This window comes from Pan troglodytes, chromosome 9 (genome assembly GCF_028858775.2).
Source record: "Pan troglodytes isolate AG18354 chromosome 9, NHGRI_mPanTro3-v2.0_pri, whole genome shotgun sequence".
Classification (NCBI taxonomy): Eukaryota; Metazoa; Chordata; class Mammalia; order Primates; family Hominidae; genus Pan; species Pan troglodytes.
In genome coordinates, this window is record NC_072407.2 from 58,308,054 (window position 1) to 58,327,354 (window position 19,301).

Consider the following 19,301-nt stretch of genomic DNA (forward strand, 5'->3'; position numbering starts at 1 on the left):
AACAAATTGTTCATTCTTTCCACTACAATTTTAGAGTGCCTGCATAAAATAGACTTCAAAAAGACCATTTTTTGATGGTGTACTTTTACAATTTTGTTATTGCTGTTTGTCAAATTTTTATTTATTTTGCATATTTTACTTTTGGCCATTTTTGTCTTACAAACAGTTTTTATACATAAATCATTCAGTATATACTGTTTTAAAAGTATAAGTGCATGTATATTCTTAAGAAAGTATATCATGAATTTACATATGTAATATGTTTCATATGTTTAATCAGTTACATACTTATTTCTACATAATATTCTATAATAAAATTAACAGTACATGAAATACAGTATTTACATGCACTATTTATAATAAATTCATCTATAAATATTATGTCATCATAACCATATTTTATGAGCCAACCTCCTTGAGGGCATATAGTGAGCTATTTCAGGTTTGGTTAACAAAATTATAGTACAGAGTTTTATTTTGAAAATCCTTAACTCATTTGATGGGCATTTGGCTAGATTCCCTTTTTAATATAATAAAAAATGCTTTTAACTTTGTGATATCTCTCACCAACCTTATCTCCAATTGTTTTATTGATGAATGATGATTGCATATTTTCAAATGTTCCCTTGGAGTCATGAATTAAAAAGCAATTACTATGAAGTGATTTCACATTTTTAAGCAAAGATCCAGATTTTGTCATGACACTTATTAGATCGTCTCCAAATTTGTATCTTTTCAAGTTCAAGACTTTTACATCTTACAATCAAATACTAAATTCCAACCCAATCTGTATAATTCCTGAAGTAATAGATCTAATTTTAAAAAAATTTTTGCCAAATACATTCTCTCATGTCTCCTACATCTTGGAAAATAACAACCTCATTCAAAAAATATACACAAACACACACACACACATGCCCTTAGAATAATATTTTATTTCATGTTCAACTCTCCATCTTTTTGGTTCCTACCTCAAAATGGTTACTGAATAGAGTCACTCCTTATAGTTTTTCCTACTGCCACCTTAATGTAAGACATAGTCATCTCTCCAGTGGATAACTGAAATAGCCTCCTAGATAGCCTCCCTGTTTCTGCTCTTGCCTTGCTGAGATTTATTCTCAGAGGTGTAAAAATATAAGTCAAATATGTGGATCCTATTACACAGTTAAACACTATATAATAGAGTATATATGCAAAGCAACTTCCCATCTCACTGAGAAAGCATCCAAACCTCAAACAAGGCAAGGTGTGATAAATACAGCATCTCTTATTCCCCACTGGCCACTCTCCATCTTGTTCTCTGCAGTTCAGTCAATCTCCTGAAGCTTCTTGTTCAACATGATCCCACCTCAGGATTTTGAACTTGCTGTGCCATCTTCCTAAAAAGTCTTTCTGTAGATAGCCACATATTTAGTCAAACCACTGATTTAGTCACATCAGCTTTCTGTTCAGATTTCATCTTATATAGAGTTTTTTTGAACAACCTATATGTGGTAGACTAAACGGTGGCCCCTGTGATATTCAAATCCTAATCCCATACCTGTGAATCCTATCTTATATAACAGAAAATACTTTTCAGAGATGAGTCAGGCAAGGATTTTGAGGAAGGGAGATTACTTGGGATTATCTCGGTAAATACTAAATGTGAGAGGGAGGCAAAGGGAGATTTTTCTATAGAAGAAAGCAGTGTGATGACTAATGAAAGTGCTATGCTGCTGTCTTTGAAGATAGAAGGAGCCAAAATAGCACTGTTCATGAAGCTTGAAAAGGCAGTAAAACAGAGTCTCTCCTAAAGCTTTCAGAAGAAGTGTGGCCCCACGCACACTTGAGTTTGACCCAGCAAACTGATTTCTGGCTTCTGACCTCCAAACTGTAAGATAATCAATTATTGTTTTAAGCCTCTCATTTGGGGGTAACTTGTTATAGCAGCAATAGAAAATGTATACACATATAATAGAGTACCTACCACCTCTTTCTATTCACCTTTCCTTGTTTATTTTTCTTCATAGTTGTTATCATTTTATACAGTATATCAATACATGTTTATTTTCTTAACTGAATGTGAGCTCCTTGAAAGCATGACATTTGTCTTTTTCACGTTTTATCTCTAGCAAATAGAATATTTCTTGCTACAGAGTAGAAATACATATTTATCGAATGCATGAATATATATGTGAATAAATTAAATTGTTGATATTTCATTACAAATGTTGAATTGGCAGGGTGCAGTGGCTCACACCTGTAATCCCAGCACTTTGGGAGGCCGAGACAGGTGGATCACGAGGTCAAGAGTTTGAGACCAGCCTGGCCGGCATGGTGAAACCCCCGTCTCTACTAAGAATACAAAAATTAGCCATGCATGGTGGCAAACGCCTGTAGTCCCAGCTACTCAGTAGGCTGAGGCAGGAGAATCGCTTGAACCTGGAAGGCAGAGGTTGCAGTGAGCCGAGATCACAACATTGCACTCCAGCCTAGGTGACAGAGTGAGGCTCTGCCTAAAAAAATAATAGTAGTAAGGCTGGGCACAGTGGCTCATGCCTGTAATCCCAGGACTTTGGGGGGCCAAGGCAGGCAGATCACCTGAGGTTAGGAGTTCGAGATCAGCCCGGCCAACATGGTGAAACCCTATCTCTACTAATAATACCAGTAAATAAATAAATAAATAAATAAATAAATGTTATTGAATTTGTAGCACATCATGTCAAAAACATGTGAAACTAAGTGGCAGTCTATGATTTTGCAAACAAGAAACATACAATAGATATAGTTTTGGTGCCTCACAATATACCTCGACTCTTTATAATGGGTGTTCAGGTTTGTTTCAATGCTGGTAAAAAACAAAGATGCTAAAGCAAAATTACACAAAGCTGCAAAAGAAAAGGTTGTAGAGTTAACACTGCTATTTTTGATCAGCCTTAATACTAAATAGCAAATAAAAGGAATGACCTGCCTTTTTCTCTCAACTCAATTTTACTGGAGGGCACAATCATTGCTCTTTCAAGTTGGCAATCAGGGCAGAAGGTGAGGCAAAAAGAGGTCTAAGGTTGAGATTTGGAAAGAAATGGGGCTGCATTTGATGAAACTCATTTTCATGAGCTTAAATGGGTATGAAATAATAGGGACAGTTTAGTCACGGAACAAGGGAAGATTTGTTGTCACTAGATGCTCCTGTTTGTAACCCACATTAGCAGAAGGCTTATATATGTCATAGGATGAGTGGACATTCTATTCATTCTACTTGAGATTTGCTACCAGTCACATCTGGATTTAAATGTTAATTCTACCTTTAATAGTTTTGAAATATAAGAGATTTCTTACCCCCCTCCCACATTTTGTGATGTGAAAACTAAAAACCAAGGAATAAAACAATCTCTAGTACCAAAAATTTGAATCACTATACATAGATTGTCTAGCACATATATGAGCCACTTCTAAAGTAAATGTTCTTTCTTTATTTAAGTACAGGGTAACCCTAAATTTCCCATGCTGTTCTGGATACTGGATCATGAAGGAATCATTCCTTTTCCATCAGAGTAATATCTTGTTCTGCAACTAAGGAACTATATATACCTGAGTAAAAATGAGAGGCTGGAATCATACAGGTGCGAAGGAGTTCCTCCTGGTAGGGTTAACTGAAAATCCTAATTTGCAGATCCCACTCTTTTTGCTTGTCACTCTGATTTATTTCATCACTTTGTTGGATAATTTGGGTATAATTATTTTAATCTGGTTAAATGCCCAACTTCATACTCCAATGTACTTCTTCCTTGGCAACCTCTCCTTTTGTGATATCTGCTACTCTACTGTCTTTGCTCCTAAGATGCTAGTCAATTTCCTATCAAAACATAAGTCCAGTACATTTTCTGGCTGTGTTCTACAGAGTTTCTCTTTTGCAGTACATGTAACCACAGAGAACATTCTCCTGTCCATGATGGCTTATGACCATTACATGGCCATAGATAATCCCTTGTTGTATACAGTCATTATGGCCCAAAAAGTTTGTATTCAGATGGTCCTTGCTTCTTACTTTGGTGGGCTCATTAATTCCCTGACACACACAATAGGTTTGCTCAAATGAGACTTCTGTGGTCCTAATATTGTGAATCATTATTTCTGTGATGTTCCTCCTCTTCTGAGGCTTTCTTGCTCTGATGCTCATATCAATGAAATGCTGCTCTTGGTCTTCTCTGGGCTCATTGCAATGTTCACTTTCATTGCCATTATGGTGTCTTATATCCGCATCATCATTGCCATCCAGAGATTCCATGCAGCTGAGGGAAGGTACAAAGCCTTCTCCACTTGTGTCTCCCACCTAACCACTGTGACCTTATTCTATGGGTCTGTTTCTTTTAGTTATATCCAGCCAAGTTCTCAGTATTCATTGGAACAGGAGAAAGTCTCGGCTGTGTTTTATACACTGGTGATCCCCATGCTAAACCCACTTATTTATAGCCTGAGAAATAAGGATGTAAAAGATGCAGCCAAAAGGTTGATATGGTGGAGGAAAAACCCCACTTGACTCAGTCCTGCATATAGCTTTGCTAACCTAACATTTACCTGCAAATATATGGCCTATCTTTAAAATGATATCAAACAATTATAAATAAAACTATACTCCAGATGCTCTTGTACAGTTTGGATCAGGAATGATGAGTTTGACTTGAAGACCGAAAATCACTTTATTTCACAATTTATTGTGTTGATGACTTAATAAAATCATTATTTCAAAAGATGAGACTTTTTTTTTCTAACAAATTTTCATGCTGAACTCTGAAAAAGCTCACCATGGATTTAAAGAAGGTGTCACTGATTCAAACCAAAGTAATACTCTAACAATAGGTGTTTATCAATTCATCTCAGAGGAAATTTTCAGATAAAAATTCACATGTTCCCATGGTATGACTTTCTTAGATTATACTATTATGTCTTATTCTAAAAGGGCTGTCATTCAATTAAAAATGAATATCTTCCATTTTGTGTTTAATTTGCTTTTCTTAATAGTATCTTAGAAAAAATGGCTATAGGAAATGAGTCCTTTTCCATAGTAATTTATTATGATTTATGGTTTACTATAAACTATAGTATTTATAATTTACTCTTATTATTATTTATGGTTTACTCATTCAACACACTTCTACTGTGCCAGTCACTTTGTATGTGTGAAAAGAGCCGGGCACATTCCTCAGCCCCGGGCTCAAAACAAACAAGCCCAGTACAAACACATCCCATCCTCCCATCCCACCACATATCACCATATATCTCTTAAACTTCCCCCGGGCTCAAAACAAACAAGCCCAGTACAAACACCACCAGGAAAGTCTCCGATAAGGGGACAGATGAGGGGACAGCCGTTCAAAGTTTTACTGAAAGAGCGGGAACCAAAAGAATTCCTTTGTTCCCCTGTAACTTTCAGGCTATAAAAAAGCAAACACTCACATTGTTGGGGGCCCTCTTGTATGCGGTGGAATGGAGGGACCAGGTTCGAACTTGTAGTAAAGATCCTTGCCGCTTGGCTTTGACTCTGGACTCTGGTGGTCTTCTTTGGGGAACAAACGGTCTGGGCATAACATCTGGGGGCCCGTCCGGGATTCCCCAAGCCCACCAGACCCCTGGTCAACGGATCTGCTAGGATCAATCTACTGATAGGTGAGCTGGCTCGTCTCCGTTTGTCTGTCTGTGTCTGTTCTGAATCCGAATCTGTGACTCGCGAGGTCTGAAACTGGAGCTGGCACAGTCCTGGCGGACACGCTATAGGACGGCCAGCGGAGACTGGTGGGAGACGTCCCCTGGCTCTCATCTGATCTATATTGCGATCTGAGCTGCCCCGGTTTGGCGGGCAGCAGCCGTATCTGAGCTGCCCGGTTGATCGGGCAGCATCTGTCTCTGATCTGAGCTGCCCCGGTTTGGTGGGCAGCAGCCGTATCTGAGCTGCCCGGTTGGGCGGGCAGCAGCTGTCTCTGATCTGAGCTGCCCCGGTTTGGCGGGCAGCAGCTGTCTCTGATCTGAGCTGCCCCGGTTTGGCGGGCAGCAGCCGTATCTGAGCTGCCCAGTTGGGTGGGCAGCAGCTGTCTCTGACCTAAGCTGCCCCGGTTTGGTGGGCAGCATCTGTCTCTGATCTGAGCTGCCCCGGTTTGGCGGGCAGCAGCTGTCTCTGATCTGAGCTGCCCCAGTTTGGCGGGCAGCAGCCGTATCTGAGCTGCCCGGTTGGGCGGGCAACAGCTGTCTCTGATCTGAGCTGCCCCAGTTTGGCAGACAGCAGCTGTCTCTGATCTGAGCTGCCCCAGTTTGGCGGGCAGCAGCTGTCTCTGATCTGAGCTACCCCGGTTTGGCGGGCAGCAGCTGTCTCTGATCTGAGCTGCCCCGGTTTGGCGGGCAGCAGCCGTATCTGAGCTGCCCGGTTGGGCGGGCAGCAGCTGTCTCTGATCTGAGCTGCCCCGGTTTGGCGGGCAGTATCTGTCTCTGATCTGAGCTGCCCCAGTTTGGCGGGCAGCAGCCGTATCTGAGCTGCCCGGTTGGGCGGGCAGCAGCTGTCTCTGATCTGAGCTGCCCCGGTTTGGTGGGCAGCATCTGTCTCTGATCTGAGCTGCCCGGTTGGGCGGGCAGCAGCTGTCTCTGATCTGAGCTGCCCCAGTTTGGCGGGCAGCATCTGTCTCTGATCTGAGCTTGCCCCGATTTGGCCTGATCTGAGCTGCCCCGATTTGCCGGGCAGCAGCTGCTTCTGACCAGGGCTGCCAAAGTGCGCCTGTGATTAGATATCATTAATAAGTCAGATCAGATTTCCTTTACAGGGATTCAAACCCACATTCCTTTACAGGAAGAGACTACAAATTATTACAGGATGGGTAATACCCAGAGCACTCCTCTATCTCTCCTTACGAGTAATTTCAAAGAAGTTAGAGCAAGGGGCCATGATCTTGGTATAGAAATCAGGAAAGGAAAGCTAATTACTCTGTGTCACTCCGAATGGCCTGCCTTTGATGTGGGGTGGCCACCCGAAGGGACCTTCCGACTTGCTGTCATCACTAGGGTAAAGTCCAAGATTTTCCTACCTGGGCATGCGGGCCACTTAGATCAAATCCCATATATCCTCATATGGCAGGACCTTGTTGAGAACCTGCCTCCTTGGCTGTCCCCTTTCCAATTGGCCTCTGAACCCTGTAAGGCACTAGTTGCTCGACCACTAAAATCCAAGCAACCAACTGCCCCCCGCCCCATCCTGTTTTACCTGACAGCAGGGACCCACTGTTCACAGAACCCCCTCCATACCACTCCGGGCCCCAGGCCCCAGCCCCCCTGGCTGAGCTGCGGGAGGGAGCAGGCGGACGGGAGGCGGCCGGCACACACGGGCCCGCTGAAAGGGAAAGTAACTTTGAAGGGCCGGCGGGGAGGACGCGGGGGCGCACTTCACGGACTAGCCCCCTCAGCCGCCTGACTCCATGGTGGCTTTACCCCTTCGGGAAATAGGACCCCCGGATGACACAGGAATCCCCAGGCTCCAGTACTGGCCATTCTCCACCAGTGATCTGTATAACTGGAAAACTCAGAGTGCTCGGTTTTCAGACAACCCCAAAGATTTACTGGCTTTACTAGATAGTGTCATGTTCACCCACCAGCCCACTTGGGATGATTGTCAGCAGCTCCTCCGAATTTTGTTCACCACGGAAGAGCGAGAGAGAATACAGATAGAAGCTAGAAAGCTGGTCCCGGGGGACGACGGTCAACTGACTGCCAACCCCGACCTCATAAACGCAACCTTTCCTCTGACCAGGCCGGCGTGGGACTACAACACGGCAGAAGGTAGGGGACGGCTACACCTTTATCGCCAGACTCTAATGGCGGGTCTCCGGGCAGCTGCTCGCAAGCCCACTAATTTGGCTAAAGTATATTCTATTCTGCAGGGAAAGACAGAGAGCCCAGCTACCTACTTAGAAAGATTAATGGAAGCTTTTAGACAGTACATCCCCATAGATCCAGAGGCTCCAGGAAGTCAGGCAGCTGTTGTAATGTCTTTCGTAAATCAGGCAGCCCCAGATATTAAGAGAAAACTCCAGAAATTAGAAGACTTGGAGGGAAAGCGGATTCAGGACCTCCTTCAGATAGCCCAGCGGGTTTACAATAACAGAGATACTCCAGACGAAAAGCAATTTAAGGCCACTGAAAAAATGACCAAGGTCCTGGCAGCAGTGGTACAGAAAGAGCATCTACAGCCAGAGTACACCCAACCTAGGCGGCCCCCCCGGCATGATAATCTGAGCAAAGACCAATGTGCCTATTGTAAGGGGGCTGGCCACTGGGTAAGAGACTGCCCCAAAAAGAAACCACGAGGACAGGGACCCGGACCCCCTAGGTCTACACCCGTACTAGTCACTCAAGATGAAGACTAGGGAAGACGGGGTTCGGACCCCCTCCCCGAACCTAGGGTAACTTTGCAAGTGGAGGGGTCCCCAGTCCAGTTCTTGGTCGATACGGGGGCAACAGCCATTTAATTGGACAGACGAAGCCGAGTTGGCCTTCCAACAGATTAAAACCGCCCTACTCTCCGCGCCTGCACTAGGACTACCTGATGTTACCAAGCCCTTCCACTTATACGTGGATGAAAATAAGGGTGTCGCCAAGGCGGTAATAACTCAGAACTTAGGCCCCTGGCGGAGGCCAGTTGCCTACCTGTCAAAGAAGTTAGACCCAGTAGCTGCCGGGTGGCCCCCTTGTCTCCGAATGATTGCGGCCACGGCTCTGATGGTGCAAGATGCTGATAAACTTGTCATGGGGCAAGAATTGCGGGTCATTACTCCACATGCCATCGAAGGTGTACTCAAACAGCCACCTAATCGATGGATGAGTAACGCCCGGCTCACCCACTACCAAGGACTACTACTAAATCCTCTCAGGATAATTTTCCTGCCCCCAACAACCTTAAACCCTGCCTCGCTGCTGCCCAACCCGGACCTGGACGCCCCACTCCATGACTGCACCGAGATACTAGCTCAGGTGCACGGAGTTCAAGAAGACCTGCAGGACCACCCACTTCCTGACGCCGACCTCGTCTGGTTCACTGATGGGAGCAGCTTCATGCATCAAGGCCAGAGATACGCTGGGGCGGCAGTAACTTCAGAGACTGAGGTAATCTGGGTGGAACCCCTGCCCCCGGGGACATCGGCCCAGAAAGCCGAACTGATAGCGCTCACCCAAGCTCTTACCTTAGGGGCGGGGAAAAAGCTGACAGTATATACAGACAGCCGATATGCTTTTGCAACGGCGCATATACATGGGGCCATTTACAGGGAGCGAGGGTTACTGACGGCTGAAGGAAAAGAGATAAAAAACAAGCAAGAGATCCTAGCCCTGCTAACAGCCCTATGGAGGCCAGAAAAATTAGCCATTGTACATTGCCCAGGGCATCAGAAACTAACTACTCCAACTGCTCAAGGCAACTTTCTGGCAGACCAAACTGCAAGAAATGTGGCGAAGGCTCCCAGCCAACTCCTTGCACTCCAGCTCCCTGACCCGGGCCCCCGGGACTTGCCATATTTCCCTGAATATTCAGAACAAGATCTCCAGTGGATTGACAAACTTCCCCTGAAACAAATCCAGAATGGGTGGTGGACTGATACTAATGACCAAACCATCCTACCAGAAAAATTAGGACAACAGGTGTTAGAACACATCCACCGAACCACCCACCTGGGGGCCCGGCGGATGATAGACCTGATCAGACGCTCCAAGCTCAAAATCAGACATATAGCTGAGACGGCCAGCAGTATCGTGACAAGTTGCAAAGTCTGCCAGCTCAACAATGCATACCCCCAATCTCAAGCTGCAGCAGGAACAAGGCTCAGGGGAACCAGGCCCGGTATCTACTGGGAAGTAGATTTTACTGAAATAAAGCCAGGAAAGTACGGGTACCGGTACTTACTTGTCTTTGTAGATACTTTTTCAGGGTGGACTGAAGCATTCCGAACCAAAAGAGAAACTGCTCAGGTCGTAGCAAAGAAAATTCTGGAAGATATCCTTCCCAGGTATGGCTTCCCCATCCAGATAGGGTCAGATAATGGGCCCGCTTTCATCGCTAAGGTAAGTCAGGACTTGGCTTCCATCCTTGGGGCAAATTGGAAACTATATTGCGCTTACAGGCCCCAGAGTTCAGGACAGGTAGAAAGGATGAATCGGACCTTAAAAGAGACCTTAACTAAATTGACTATAGAGACTGGCGCTAATTGGGTAGTCCTTCTCCCCTATGCTCTGTTCCGGGCCCGTAATACCCCTTACAAACTGGGCCTCACCCCTTACGAAATCATGTATGGCAGACCTCCACCCCTGGTTCTCTGAATTCTTATTTTCCTTACAAGCCTTACAGAAAATTCACCAAGAAATCTGGCCCAAGCTGAGAGAGCTATATGAGACCAGTCCCCCACCGACACCCCATCCGTACCAGCCGGGAGACTGGGTCCTGGTTAAGCGACACCGACAAGAGACCCTAGAGCCCAGGTGGAAAGGACCACTCCAAGTACTCCTGACCACACCCACCGCCCTGAAGGTAGAAGGCATTGCGTCGTGGATCCACTACACCCACGTCAAGCCAGTGGACCCAACCTCCGACCTTCTGGGGCCAATCACGGCAGCGGCGGCTGAAGCACCGGACACGTGGACTGTGGACAGAGCTAAGAACAACCCCTTAAAACTCACCCTGTGCCGGCAGCATAACTCACTGCAAACATGCAGTTAGGTAGTCTAACTCTAACATTAGTCGCCCTAGTGGCCGCTGGGGAAAACATAAAGCCAGCTCCTAATCCCTTTGTCTGGAGATTCTGGCTTTATGAAAACCAAACCCACCCTGGGCAACCTCATAAGCCCGGGAAATTAGTGGCCAGTGCAGATTGCCCCTCCTCAGGGTGCAATAGCCCAATTTTACTAAATTTTACCAATTTCCCAGTAGCCAAACCAGTGGCACAAATAATATGCTTCGAGTATGATCAGACTGAATACAATTGTAAGCACTATTGGTGGCACCAAAGTGCCGGCTGCCCTTATAACTATTGTAACATCCATAAATACCAATGGTGGGGTGGAGAAGAATAGATAGATCCCAGATGGCCCTTCCATCACAGACGAGATAGAGACCTTTCATATACATGGATAGTTAGAGACCCCTGGAACTCCTGCTGGACCACGCCTCAACACGGGGCTGTATACTACTCCTCCGCCTCCACATGGCCTAGCAGTCACCTCTATCTGTGGCGGGGTCTAGTGCAGGTACGGCCCCTGGTCCATGGAAATATCTAGCGACAAGAAAACCGCCTGACACAAGATTTACGTCCTTTTTCCTGGTTAAAATTATTGCAAGAAGGATTAGAACTTGCCAACCTTACAGGACTTCACAGCCTGTCTGGCTGCTTTCTATGTGCCACTCTAGGGCGTCCACCGCTAACCGCTGTCCCCCTGCCATGGGGATCATCCACCTCTGCCCAAGCTAACAACCACCAAAACCTCTCATATGCCCCTATCCCTAACGTGCCACTATACCTAAACCCCAGTCAAGAGAAGTTTCCCTACTGTTTCTCAGGAACTAATTCCAGCCTCTGCAACATCACTGCAACGCCCCCTAACATCACCTTAAGGGCTCCGTCAGGCATATTCTTCTGGTGTAATGGAACATTATCTAAAAACATATCAAGCCCCTCTGTTACCAACCTACTGTGTCTTCCTGTCACATTAGTTCCCCGGTTAACTCTACTTACTGCTGGCGAGTTCCTAGGGTATACCGGTAACTGGACTAGTGCTGTTATTCACCCAGACCCTAGACCGAGACCTGCATGAGCCATATTTCTCCCCCTCATTGCAGGAATCTCCCTCACCACATCCTTCATGGCGGCCGGACTGGCTGGGGGAGCCCTAGGTCACACCCTTATAGAAAGTAACAAGCTGTACCAACAATTTGCCGTTGCTATGGAGGAGTCAGCTAAGTCCCTTGCCTCCCTCCAGCGGCAGCTCACGTCCCTAGCACAGGTAACCTTGCAGAACCGGAGGGCCTTAGACCTACTCACTGCTAAAAAAGGGGGAACGTGTATGTTTCTAAAGGAAGACTGTTGTTTCTACATAAATGAATCAGGACTCGTGGAAGACCGAGTCCAACAGTTACGCAAGTTAAGCACAGAAGTAAGAACACGGCAGTTTGCTTCAGCTGCAGACCAATGGTGGAACTCATCTATGTTTTCTCTGTTAGCCCCCTTCCCTGGACCCCTGCTGAGTCTACTATTTCTGCTTACCGTAGGACCTTGTGTTGTTAACAGAATTTTGCGGTTCGTTAAAGAAAGGTTTAACACTGTACAACTCATGGTCCTCAGAGCCCAATACCAACCTGTAAACGCTGAAACAGAATCAGACTTATAAGACCCAAGATTGGCTCTAAAAAAATACCTGAAAAGAAAGGGGGGGAATGAAAAGAGCTGGGCACATTCCTCAGCCCCAGGCTCAAAACAAACAAGCCCAGTACAAACACATCCCATCCTCCCATCCCACCACATATCACCATATATCTCTTAAACTTCCCCCGGGCTCAAAACAAACAAGCCCAGTACAAACACCACCAGGAAAGTCTCCGATAAGGGGACAGATGAGGGGACAGCCGTTCAAAGTTTTACTGAAAGAGCGGGAACCAAAAGAATTCCTTTGTTCCCCTGTAACTTTCAGGCTATAAAAAAGCAAACACTCGCATTGTTGGGGGCCCTCTTGTATGCGGTGGAATGGAGGGACCAGGTTCGAACTTGTAATAAAGATCCTTGCCGCTTGGCTTTGACTCTGGACTCTGGTGGTCTTCTTTGGGGAACAAACGGTCTGGGCATAACATGTGTGATATAAACCTAAAAACATTTAAACTGTGAACAAAAAGTTGTTAGAGGAAAGAAGAATGGATAAATCTGGTAAAAGGGAGGGATTATTTAAAGATTAAAAAGTATATGTTTGGCTCTAGCATGGAATTTTTAAGCAAAAGCAATATGTTGTGCCCAAGCGAGTCAAAACATACGCCACACTTTGAGACGAATTAAGAGACCTTTATTAAGCCGGCGGCCAAAGAGACGGCTAATGCTCAAAATTCTCTCAGCCTCAAGGAAGGGGCTTGATTAACTTTTATACCTAGGTTTAGGAAGGGGAGGGGGACTTAAATGCAGTAATTCTACAGAAGTAAAAACATGCAAGAATCAAAAGAAGCTAAATGGTTACAGAGAGATAAACAACTTAAAAGACAAATGGTTACAAGAAGAGCAACGGTACCAGGTGCGAGGTTCTAAATCTTTCATTATAATTAGATATAGGGTCTATGCCAGACACGAACTCAAGGTTTTATGTTGTTATCTCTTCGAGAAAAATCCTGGGAACTTCATACATTGATGGTGTTAGAACCTTATCAGTTAATTGGGTTCTTTTAAAATGCTGAGGATCTGTTTACCCAGGTCAACTCCTTAGGAAAGGGGGTTGGGTAAGGAGCCCTTAGTGTCTTGTAAATTAAGGGGTCAAATGGAGTTTGTCCAGCCTTCCCAGCTAGAGAGAGTTTTATTCACATGAGAAGCAAGGCTAGGTGATTAAAGAGACAAGCAGGACAAAATTCAAAGTAAGGGGTTAGAGTAAAAACAAGGTTAGGCATTTCAATAGACAATAAGGTTGGCTGGCAAATTATATAGAACCAAATGTATGAAAGTCCTTTAATGATAAGATAACATGTTTTAAGGCTCAATGGCTAATAAATGAAGCTCTAAATGAAATGTGAATTATATGCTTTGGGAAAGTTTCCATGATTCCATTGTTATCAAAATATTAGAAGGTAAAATAACAGGTTGGGAAAAATTACTCTGAACCTATAGGGAAAAAAATAGTACGAGACAGATAAGAAGTGCTACGGGTGAGTAACAGAGAGAATGAGACATATTCAAGAGAAAATTAATGAAAATCATCAAAAGGACTTCAGAAATCATTAGACTTGTGGTTTTTGTTTTGATTTTGAGAGAAAAGCGTTTACAATGACATAGATTTTGAACTTGTGTCACTAGTATGATAAAATTTTTAGGAGATAAAGAAATATGATGTAAGAATCTGAGTGCCATTAAAATTCCTAAAGGAAGAGCTTTCTGGAAAAACGGTATAGCCAAGAACAAATTCCAAGAGGTAGGAAGTATCCTGGATTGCTTATAAAACAACAAAAAGGATAGAACTGGAGTAAACAGAGGAAGGAGGAAAAAGTCAAAATGGTAGAACAGATCATGTGGGATATAAAACCATAAAAACCTAGAAGAAAACCTAGGTAATAGCATTCAGGACATAGGCATGGGCAAAGACTTCATGACTAAAACACCGAAAGCAATGGCAACAAAAGCCAAAATTGACAAATGGGATCTAATTAAACTAAAGAGCTTCTGCACAGCAAAAGAAACTATCATCAAAGGGAACAGGCAACCTTCAGAATGGGAGAAAATTTTTGCAATCTATCCATCTGACAAAGGGCTAATATCCAGAATTTACAAAGAACTTAAACAAATTTACAAGAAAAAAAACCCAACAACTGTGGGGGAAAGAAAGAGAGATCAGACTGTTACTATGTCTATGTAGAAAGAAGTAGACATAAGAGACTCCATTTTGTTCTGTACTAAGAAAAATTCTTTTGCCTTGAGTTGCTGTTAGTCTGTAACCCTACCCCCCAACCCTGTGTTGCAGAGACATGTGCTGTGTCAACTCAAGGTTAAATGGATGAAGGGCTATGCAGGATGTGCTTTGTTAAACAAATGCTTGAAGGCAGCATGCTTGTTAAGAGTCATCACCACTCCCTAATCTCAAGTACCCAGAGACACAAAACACTGAGGAAGGCTGCAGGGACCTCTGCCTAAGAAAGCCAGGTATTGTCCAAGGTTTCTCCCCATGTGATAGTCTGAAATATGGCCTCATGGGAAGGGAAAGACCTGACTGTCCCCCAGCCCGATACCCGTAAAGGGTCTGGGCTGAGGACGATTAGTAAAAGAGGAAGGCCTCTTTGCAGTTGAGATAAGAGGAAGGCATCTGTCTCCTGCTTATCTCTGGAATGGAATGTCTGGGTGTAAAACCCAATTGTATATTCCATCTTCTGAGATAGGAGAAAACCGCCTTAGGGCTGGAGGTGGGACATGCTGGCAGCAATACTTCTCTTTAAGGCATTGAGATGTTTATGTATATACACATCAAAAGCACAGCATTTTTTTCTTTACCTTGTTTATGATGCAGAGACATTTGTTCACATGTTTTCCTGCTGACCTTCTCTCCACTATTACCCTATTGTCCTGCCACATCCCCCTCTCCAAGAAACGCCCGATAATGATCAATAAATACTAAGGGAACTCAGAGACTGGTGCTGGCGGGGGTCCTTGTATGCTGAGCGCCGGTCCCCTGGGCCCACTTTTCTTTCTCTATACTTTGTCTCTGTGTCTCTTTCTTTTCTCAAGTCTCCCGTTCCAACCAACGAGAAACACCCACAGGTGTGGAGGGGCAGCCACCCCTTCAAACAACCCCATCAAAAAGTGGGCCAAGGATATGAGCAGACACTTCTCAAAAGAAGACATTTATGCAGCCAACAAACATATGAAACAAAGCTCATCATCACTGGTCATTAGAGAAATGCAAATCCAAACCAAAATGAGATACCATCTCACATAAGTTAGAATGGCAATCACTAAAAAGTCAGGAAAGAAAAGATGCTGGAGAGGATGTGGAGAAGTAGGAATGCTTTTACACTGTTGGTGGCAGAGTAATTTAGTTGAACCATTGTGGAAGACAGTGTGGTGATTCCTCAAGGATCTAGAACTAGAAATACCATTTGACCCAGCAATCCCATTACTGGGTTTATACTCAAAGAATTATAAATCATTCTACTATAAAGACACATGCACACCTATGTTTATTGTGGCACTGTTCACAATAGCAAAGACTTGGAACCAACCAAAATGCCCATCAGTAGTAGACTGATTAAAGAAAATGTGGCACATATACACCATGGAATACTATGCAGCCATAAAAAAGGATGAGTTCATGTCCTTTGCAGGGACATGGATGAAGCTGGAAACCATCGTTCTTAGCAAACTAACACAAGAACAGAAAACCAAACACTGCATGTTTTCACTCATAAGTGGGAACTGAACAATTAGAACACGTTTCATGCACATCCGTGTGAAGAGACCACCAAACAGGCTTTGTGTGAGCAACGTGGCTGTTTATTTCACCTGGGTGCAGGTAGGCTGAGTCCGAAAAGAGAGTCAGGGAACAGAGATAAGGGTGAGGCCATTTTATAGGATTTAGGTAGATAAAGGAAAATTACAGTCAAAGGGGGTTGTTCTCTGGTGGGCAGGAGTGGGGGTCACAAGGTACTCAGTGGGGGAGCTTTTAAGCCAGGATGAGCCAGGAGAAGGAATTTCACAAGACAATGTCAGCAGTTAAGGCATGAACAGGCCATTTTCACTTCTTTTGTGGTGGAATGTCATCAGTTAAGGCAGGAACCCGCCATCTGGATGTGTACGTGCAGGTCACAGGGGATATGATGGCTTAGCTTGGGCTCAGAGGCCTGACAACATGGACACAGAAAGGGAAACATCACACACTGGGGCCTTTTGGGGTGTAGGGGGCTAGGGGAGGGATAGCATTAGGAGAAATACCTAATGTAGATGACGGGTTGATGGGTGCAGCAAACCACCATGGCATGTGTATATTTATGCAACAAACCTGCACTTTCTGAACATGTATCCCACAACTTAAAGTATTAAAAAAAAAAACTTTGAACTAAAAACATAAATTTATCCTTTATATTGTTATAGGTTAAATGTTTCAATGGAATAGAATCCTGGGAAAACTAATAAAATTCAATTATTTACATTTAAAAAGAAAAAATATTTACCGCAGTTTGAAGATGTATGGGAAATGAAGCTGAGTTCACACATCCAAAGAGTTAAAATTTAATCACCTGCATGTTTAAAGGGCAAGATGGGGTGAGAGAGACAGAGACAAGAGACCAGCCTCCTAATCAAAACTTTGGGAAGTCCACAGCCCAGAAACAGTGATGAGAAGAAGAAAATGAGGTCTCTCTATAAACCAAGCCAATAATAACTCAATTAATAATTGAATTAATACAATCGGCACCTCATCCTTTCTGCCTGCAGGAAAAAGCAAAACCCTCCCTTGTGGAAAGTAATGTCCTTTTCAGTTTGTATCATCCATTTATTCATATGCAAAGAGTCAGAAAGTACAATCAATAGTAAAAATTCACAAAATAAAGCAGGCCCATAGAAAATCTACATATTGAAGTTAGAAAAATACTTCAAAAATGTGATTAATAGGTGAAAGAAAATTTTAAAATAAAAATCATTTAACAAAATATTTTAAGAGAAATTTAAATTAATAAAAATAGAAACTATTGGATTTCTAAAAACCCACAAACTGTGAAAATATAATAAGAATTTATAAGGAAAATTTAAGAGCATATTAGAGAAAGCAGAAGACAGGATTGGTAAACTCAAATACACATCAATATAAATTGTCTAAACTAAAGCACAGACAGAGAAAAAAATTAGGAATACAGATCAGATCATAGGATACTTGTGAAACCCAATCAAATGGTATAAAATATAATGTAGTTAAAATTCAAAAAAAAAAAAAAAAGAGAGAGAGAAGAGCCTAGATAGAATAAATATCTTAAGGTCATGACTAAAACTTTTCTAAAACTGATGAGTCCTCAACAAAATATTCAAGGTTACAAGATCCCAAGCCAAAAAAAAAAATGCAGAGAAACTCACACACAGGCACATCATGCTCAAAGGAACAACACTAAGAATTATTGCAAACTATTAAAAGAAGCTATGAAAGCAGGGGAAATGGAATGACATATTAAAAATATGAAAGAAAAATGTAAATATTTAAATTTCTCTTCTTAGGAAAAAATTGTCAAAAATATACAGGAAAATAGAGATGTTATTGACAAAGGTCTTGAAAAATGTGAGATTCTGTCAAACCACAAAATGGGAAATACTGAAATAATTTTTAAGTGAAATAAAGTTATTCCAAATGGAAACAGAAGATAAGAAAGAACAACACCCCATTTTTTCCTTCTATAAAACCCATTTTATTCAGGCGTTTGATCTTATTGATAATGCTTTTGTCAAGGTCACCAACAGCCACCACTTTTGGTAAGTCCTCAGAAATCTTACTGTCAACAGCCTTTCATACAGCTGATTTTTCCATCTTTGTAGCTCTTTACTTAAAAAAAAATTAAAGGTGAGAGAGATACAGCAAGTCCACATGCTCATGAGGATGACTCACTGTATTTTGTTGTAAGCCATGTTATCTGAGTTTTTGTGCAAAATATTATTCTGTTTTGTTTTATCCTGTATGAACAAGGTAGAATAAAATAAAACTGTAAATCAGGAAAAAAACAAACAAACAAAAAGAATAACAGCCACATGGGCAAACATGTGAGGACTAGTAAAAAATATTTACCAATTAAATCAACAACAAGTATTATTTTTTTCTGGTAAAATAAATAAATAGGAAGAAAGAATAGTCTCAAAAGTGTATCTTTCTAATAAAATAGCTTCAAAATACTTATAAGAAAGCTGATGGAAGAGAGAGAATAAGTTTAACAAATATAGCTGGGGGTTTATAAAAGCTTCCCGAATAATTGATAGACTAAGCCAAGAAAAATAAAATCACAGCATGAGCAATTAAATTGACCTGATAGAAATGCATAGAATACCAAGCTCAACTACAGAATGCTAATTCTCTCCAATGCACATGATACATTTAAAAATTGACTGCGCTGTGTTATAAAATACATTTAAAACATTGAAATTATACAGAATATATATTCTAGTCACAGTGAAATTCAATTTTAAATAGATGACAGAAAGCCAGCTAAAAAATCTCTACATGTTTGGAAATGATCGATCAACACACTCATCAATAAACTATGCTTTTTAAAACATAAATGTAAAGTTGATATTTTTAAAACAGACTAAATTGAAAAAAATAGAAAAAAGTAGAAATTCAATAGAAAAAATAAAATAGAAATTTCATAAGAGAGTAACAGCAATGTATGCTTTTAAAAGTGGAAGAAAAATGATGCAATTGTAGCAAAATTGATCAAGAAAAATTAGAGAAAATGTAAGTTGCTAATGCCATGTAAAAAGCAGAATATCATTAGAGATTCTATAATTATTTAAAATGCAATATGATGAAATCTTAGATAAAATAAGAAGTATTTTTGAGAAATAATACGTACCAAAACAGGTAGAAAGAATTAG

The 19,301-nt window shown here is 42.4% G+C and overlaps 1 protein-coding gene across 1 annotated transcript; it reads left to right on the forward strand.

Annotated features, from left to right (window-relative positions):
• Positions 1-7,433: 7,433 nt before the first annotated feature.
• LOC134807347 (uncharacterized) lies at positions 7,434-11,062 on the forward strand. The gene is made up of 2 exons (XM_063784007.1): positions 7,434-7,797; positions 10,347-11,062. Exons 1-2 carry the CDS (start codon positions 7,437-7,439, stop codon positions 10,721-10,723), a joined length of 738 nt encoding a protein of 245 aa, XP_063640077.1. The 5' UTR covers positions 7,434-7,436; the 3' UTR covers positions 10,724-11,062.
• Positions 11,063-19,301: the final 8,239 nt, after the last annotated feature.